General features: G+C 36.1%; 1 protein-coding gene across 2 annotated transcripts; it reads right to left on the bottom strand.

Moving 5' to 3' along the window:
- Positions 1 to 1,774: 1,774 nt before the first annotated feature.
- Positions 1,775 to 6,268, bottom strand: LOC107940793 (probable E3 ubiquitin-protein ligase RHG1A). 2 transcript variants are annotated; one of them, XM_016874246.2, is made up of 7 exons: positions 5,832 to 6,268; positions 5,067 to 5,120; positions 2,980 to 4,666; positions 2,841 to 2,891; positions 2,483 to 2,581; positions 2,259 to 2,399; positions 1,775 to 2,182 (listed from the first exon to the last, which is right to left on the bottom strand). In XM_016874246.2, exons 3-7 carry the CDS (start codon positions 4,624 to 4,626, stop codon positions 2,051 to 2,053), a joined length of 2,070 nt encoding a protein of 689 aa, XP_016729735.1. In that variant the 5' UTR covers positions 4,627 to 4,666; positions 5,067 to 5,120; positions 5,832 to 6,268; the 3' UTR covers positions 1,775 to 2,050. The 2 variants fall into 2 exon arrangements, with proteins under 2 accessions (XP_016729735.1, XP_016729732.1); XM_016874243.2 differs by lacking the exon at positions 5,067 to 5,120.
- Positions 6,269 to 6,600: the final 332 nt, after the last annotated feature.

Raw genomic sequence — 6,600 nt, 5'->3', positions numbered from 1 at the left:
TCTCGAATAACGTGAAATACCCTCCTTTTCTTGAAAATTTTCAACGTTTTAATACAAGGATCGTATTTTTTAAAATTCTTCAAAGTTTTCAACCTTCGACATTAAGACATTAACTAATCAACTAGGTACCAATTTTGGGCGTTACGAGGGTGCTAATCCTTCCTCGTACGTAACTGACTCCCGAACCCGTCTTTTGAATTTCGTGGACCAAACTTGTTGTTTTAATAAAATCAAATTGTTTATTAAAAACAACCACTTTTCGAGGTGATCCAATCACACCTCATAAAAAAGGATTGGTGGCGACTCCCGTTTCATTTTTCAAAACCCAAGTTGACCCCGTTTTCATCCAAAAAATGGTGTCAACAGAGTTCATGTCATTTTAAGGTTGAGTTATTTTGAGTTTAGGTCATTAGTGTTTAAGATTCGAGTTTTTCGGTCAGGTCATTACTGATTCAATTCATTTTAAGTTTCATCACTTTAAGTTCAAATTATCTTGGATTGCTTGTTCAATTTATTCTGGGTTCGAGTTACTTTATATTCAAATCATTTCAAATTCATATTAGCTTCGTATTCAAGTCAATTTAAGTTTAGGTTAGATGGATTTGAATTGCTGATGTTTTTATAATCAAATAGGATTAATTGAATTTAAAATCAAGTATTGGGATATCGTGGAAAACTTCTTTTGATAAGTGTGGTTTAAAATTTAAGTGTTTAGTATTACTACCAAAAATTATTTTTGAGAAATAAAAAATCCATTTTAAACATAATGTTGCGAAGTAATAAGATGCATTCAAATAATGTTCAAATTTGTTAACATTATGATATTTTAGTAATAATATAAAAAAATAATTTGATGTAACTCGTTATTAATATTTTAATATATGAAATATAAAATTTGAATATTTGTAAGTGATTAATATCTGTTATTTGTAAAATTTAATTTAAACATATTATTAAAATACAACCATTATAAATTTAAATATATAAAACATATATTCGAAATAAATTTCAATATAAAAATAATTATATACTCAATATAAATATTACATAAAATATATTAAATTACAAATAAGTGTTAAAAATATCATTTTGGTTTCAAAAGTGTTTTTCCAAAAGCAAAAATTAGAAAAGAAAAATTAATTTCCTTTTGGGTTTTAAAAGTTGTCTGTTTAGTATTTTAAAGCGCCGAAAGCATTTTTGAAAAACAACGGGAAACAAAACCATAATCCTAAAAGAGGTATTGAACAAAAAGTAATGAGTAACAAAGTCTTAATCTTAAGAGATGTATTAGACAAGGTGACCTGTTGTTGCCCTATCTATTTGTTCTCTGCCAAAACATTTTATCCTTCAAAGATACTTACATGAATCTTCCTAATATTCGTGAATGATTTAGGAGATATATCATTAGTGGGGGATTATGAGTTTGAGTAAGATATTGGCACGAACTTGGCATGTACGTCGTGGGTTATCTGGTGCCATAGAAACGGTGGGATTCGACGATGACATTATGCCATCCATGACGATCAATGAGGAAAGAACCAAGCCTTATCGCTAAGGCCTCAGCCACAAATGCGTTCACGATCTAGCTTGTGCGTTGATTCCATTGATGAGGTATTACAACTTGTTATTTGGTTGGGGTAGGAGGGGGTAGAGGTGTGATGGGATGGGGTGGAGTCCAAAGCACCATATGTAACAATGGACCACCTCCATGGTAAGAAGAGCTTTGTAAACTTATGCTTAATACAATGGCAGAAACTACAAAAAACCATGCAAGTTACTTCAAAATGTAAAGAGAGATTCAATAATTTATGTCGCCAATGGGCTGAGAATCCGTACATAAAAAAAGAAAACTCTAATACTGCAATGATTAAAAACTAAAGATGAAGGATATGTAGCTTTATGTTCCCAGTGCTTCAAACATTTGTGTCATCATCCACCAAGAACATTGCTTTATAAGGACGAATTCTGAAAGAAAAATGCCAAGCCGCAACCTTTCGATGTCAGACCTGAAGGCAAGAACTAATCAGCCTTAAAAACCAAACGGTTCATCTCATTTATTCAGACCCGTTGTTTTACAAATGGGGCACAAGTTTTTGTGCATCAACCATTGTTTAATGCAATCAGCGTGAAAGTCATGGCCGCATTCGAGTGTTCCGAGATCTTCACCGTCGTTGTATTCTTCCTGCATGTTCATAAAAATGTTTACTTAACTGGCTCATAGAACGGGCAAAGAAACTGTATCCAAGAAAAATAATTACCTGACAAACACAACATGGTTCTGTCTCTAACTGATTTCCTGGTACGCTAGAGTACTTTTGTCGTTTCAACTGGTTTGATATCATTTCTTCACTCAACCCCGTGTTTACATTACCAATGCGCTCTTCTAGAGCCAGTAACTCCTATTACCCACAAAACAATTCTATTGTGAGAACAATTTTAAAACTCCAGAAGTTATGGTGGATGCCAAGGATATAGATAATACCTCGTATGACATGTTATCAACATCGAGCCGCATATCCCTATGCCGGTCATGAATATCAGCTACCCCAAAAAATGCTGATTGATCGAGGATCACAACATCCTGCCATACAAGCCAAATTAGAAAAGAGAAAAGTCACTTGTTTGGTGACAAGTAAATTCTTATCCGTAAACAAAACTTGGGGTCCTACAAAATGGCAATCCATTGCTCGTAGCAGACCAAATTCGAAGAATGGCAACTACATAAACATAGGGACAAATGAACAAGAAAAGGAGGCAAATTTTAATGTTTCCATGTTTCAATTGGTTCAAGATAAGAACTAAATCGAATTACCACATGATAGTAAATTTAAAAGCGTTACCTCGAAACGCAAGTTCTCACCCCTACGCATGAGATCCAAGACATTGCGAATCTGCACCATGAAAAGATTTTTCATAATAAATGGCCTTTACTATTGTGTTATCACTTATCAAACATAAAGATGCAGTTCGAGGGCAGACCTCAGGTACAACGAGCCTGCTTCTTCCTTCAGTGGCAGCAGCTAAATTTCGTAATGAATGGGGTACTGCGAGAAAACCAGCATCTTGTCTCTCCAACCATGACACTAACCTACGATATGGACGATGGTGCCCAGGATTAGTTACACTGGAGGAAAGCAGCATCTCTTCAGGAGAAGTAGGTCCGGCAGGAAGTGAAGGATGATTGCCCGGGCCACCAGACTCCGGGCCAAGGGAAGACATCAACTGTCGACGAACAAGCCCCGACAATCTCCGCGGATATTGAGAAGGGTGATTCGGCTGAGGAGCCCATGTGGGAACGGAAGATGCATTGGCACCAGAACTTGAGCCACCACGAGATGTCGAAGCAAAATTTCCAGGAACACTTAAATTTCCACTATTTACATCTCGATTCATTGGATTCCGAACCAAATTTCTCAACTCAGGTGCACGAACAAACATAGGATGATCTAACAGGTTCCTAGCCATGCTTCTCGATTGATGTCCCTCATGTGGTACAGCATCTCTATCCCCAGATATATTAGAACTTGATGTATTGCCAGTTCTAGAGCCAGAACCTCCATTCCACCTAAATGACTGTACATTTCGAGGCAAAGTCGGAACATGAACTGCAACATTCGGGTTTTGAAGACTTGCATTATCTAGCACTGGTGCTGACCTTATGTCCAAAGAATGATCAGTTGGAAGCCTTGACGATTGCTGTGAAGACGAAATAACAGACCGCCTGGTCATATCACCTGTAGAAAATACCCGAGGAGCAATAGGTTCCTGTATGCTTGATGGACTTATTCTTAGCCGGAAGTTCCTGTGGGAGCCCTTTGCAGCTGGTAAAACGATTGGTCCAGGGTTGGCATCAGAACCTGATCCTCCTACCTCTAAACCAAGTCTAGGGTGTGCCTGTCCCGAGGAGGCAGATATATTCATGCCGTTTCCTACACTAGAACTAGAAGAAACACCATGCCCGGCGCTACTTTCTGCACAATGGAAGTAGCTAGAACTTCCACTCGAAGAGGACTTCCCAACGTTTCCTTCAAGAGCTTTTCTTTTGCAAGATGCACGGCGACCATCACTGGGTCTGTTATCATTATCATCCACAACATATCCACTACTTCTAGAAGCATGTATAAAACCTTCAGGACCAGCATCCGATGAAATCAGGTCCCTTTCAGATCCACTAGGCTTATTTAGGTTGGACCGTTCCGTAACTTGACAGTTATTATTACCGTGAGCAACTATGGCTGCATTTAAGTTGAGACTCCGGGAAACTGTATTAGAATTGGAATTTTGGACAAATGGAGAGTTCTTTTCAGCAGTCACAGAAGCACTCATGGAAGACGACCATACATGGTCTATTTTCCTCTCATCATGATTGACCTCATTCTGTGTGCCGCTAGAGCTAGGCTCTTCTAAGCTCCATCTGCCTGGCTCCTGCTCCTCTCGACCAATGGAGTTCACATATCCAATGTTAATGTCATTATGCGAAGGCAAACAATCAGGAAATCTATTTTCTATGGGATTTTGAATATTATTCCAGCACACCTGCTGGTCTATAGTAGCATTACTCGATGTAGAGCCTTGATCAAAGAAGGTTTCAGAAAAGGAACCAAAAGCACCCTTTTGCCCCTGCATTAGGGCTTGTATGCACTTCAATACAAATTATTTCGAAGTCCTGAAAAATATGTACATCAACAATTGGCACAAGGAAGTGAAAGAGACAAGGTAGTGGTATATAAAAGATACAGTAAAACCGATTTTCAGATCTCTAACAGTAAGAAGTAGGATAAAAGTCACCTCATTGCAACACTTTTTGCCTCTCAGATATGAAGAAACCAATTGTAGCAAACAATTCTCACCATAGAAAGCAATGCCGTGCAAATGCTACTTCTAATCTACAATCATGCATGATTCAAGATGGTATGCATGCCGACAACACAAATGAAAACAAGTAACATACATATAGAACATTAAAGCAAAAGCAACTTCATTTTAAATACATAATAGCTAATAGTAATAACAAGATAAAAATGACGCTTTGGAAGTAAGGCGGCGACTAGAAGTTATAAGCAAACCCGGTAATATGCAAGAAATAGGCAATAACTAATTAAGCCAAGTGATATCTCAACCTGCAACAAGTAATACAGAGTTTAGACAATGTAATTAAATCAACAAAGATCATCGAAATGTGGTGCTAGTAGCAGGGTAAATTAACCTAATACTAATGTGGAGTAATCCCAAGTTTTTATTTTAATCCACACAAGATATTCATACATTGTTATTAATCACAAAAAGGTTTGAATCCAAAGGGCACCTAACAACTAAATCTGGAATTCTTTATAGCATTGGCAAGAATCAAAATCAAGCAACAATGAGCATCAAGTAACACAAGATAATCCCAAATGCATACCAAAATGAAACAAAACAAGAACATGAGACCCCAAAAGCATAAAAATGTAAAATAATCTGAAATCATAAACAAGAAAGAGCAAGAAACATAGAAAACAACCGAATCAAACACAAAGCATGAAATAAAATTAGATAATCTTCAGGTCAAACATGGCAACTATGAGCAAAATCTCTCTATAAATCAGCTATAACGAGAGATGGTCTCAATGATCAAACATCCAGGAAAAACACAACAAAAAATCAGAATAAAAAACATAAAGATCAAAACTTTGAGGAAAAAAAAAGGGTACCCTTTGAAAAGCAAGATAACCCAAAATCAAGGGAGAAAAGAGGAAAATAAATAACCAAAGAGAACATATCATCCATATCTAATCTGATCATCAACCGATCAAGCAAGAAATAATATGAAAAAGAGGACCCAAAGGGCTCACCTTGCAGGTGGAAATGAAAGACCTTGATCGATCCAAAAGAGAATCTTAACAAGAAAATAAAGGATTAGACCATAAAAACAGGAATCATAACAAATAAAAAAGCAATCTTTGAAGCTATTCTCCTCTCCTTTCTCAAGAAAAAAAGAAAGCGAGAAAGAAGAAGAAGAAAATATAAAAACCCCCACCAGAAGAAACAATGGGAGGAAGAGAGAGGACCTTTGAAAGATAAAATGAAATGGGAAAATAAAAATACTCAAATGCAAAGAAACAAAGAAGAGATTAAAAGATGACAATAACCATTAATTTACCAAATAACCCTACAGAGAAAGAGAAAGAAAAGAGCAATTTCCTAGCAAAAAGAAAACAATAAAAACAAATTACTTAACAAACAACACCACCACCACCACCACTTAGGCAAAGGTGTCATTCTAGGCTGGTTACCAAATGGCTTTCATTGTCTCCTTTATTCTCTCTTATATTAGAACCAAATATTAATCTCAAGTTGGGTTTTTTGAATATTTTTATTTTTTAATATACATTTTCCTACTTAAACTTAGTTGTAGGGTTCAAATTGATATGTTTTTTTTTTCAATTAGGTACTTAAATTCTATAATTCAAATTGGTTTAAATAAGTCGAACCAAAAAGATAATCTAACGTATTAATTTGAATAGAAAAATCAAGTTCAGTTATCTAATTTGACCAAAATAAAGCGTTAAAACTAAGTTCAAGTGTCTAATTAGTCAATAACCTCTTGGTCTAGTAACAAAC

This window comes from Gossypium hirsutum, chromosome D06 (genome assembly GCF_007990345.1).
Source record: "Gossypium hirsutum isolate 1008001.06 chromosome D06, Gossypium_hirsutum_v2.1, whole genome shotgun sequence".
In the NCBI taxonomy this organism is placed as follows: domain Eukaryota; kingdom Viridiplantae; phylum Streptophyta; class Magnoliopsida; order Malvales; family Malvaceae; genus Gossypium; species Gossypium hirsutum.
This window is presented reverse-complemented; position numbering and strand designations above follow the sequence as displayed.

Coding starts and splice junctions, on each gene's coding strand:
- LOC107940793 (XM_016874246.2), bottom strand. CDS start 4,626: ATGCAGGGGCAAAAGGGTGCTTTTGGTTCCTTTTCTGAAACCTTCTTT. Junction 2,582..2,840: donor GTGAGAACTTGCGTTTCGAG/GTAACGCTTTTA, acceptor CTTGTATGGCAG/GATGTTGTGATCCTCGATCA. Junction 2,400..2,482: donor TTGATAACATGTCATACGAG/GTATTATCTATA, acceptor TGTGGGTAATAG/GAGTTACTGGCTCTAGAAGA.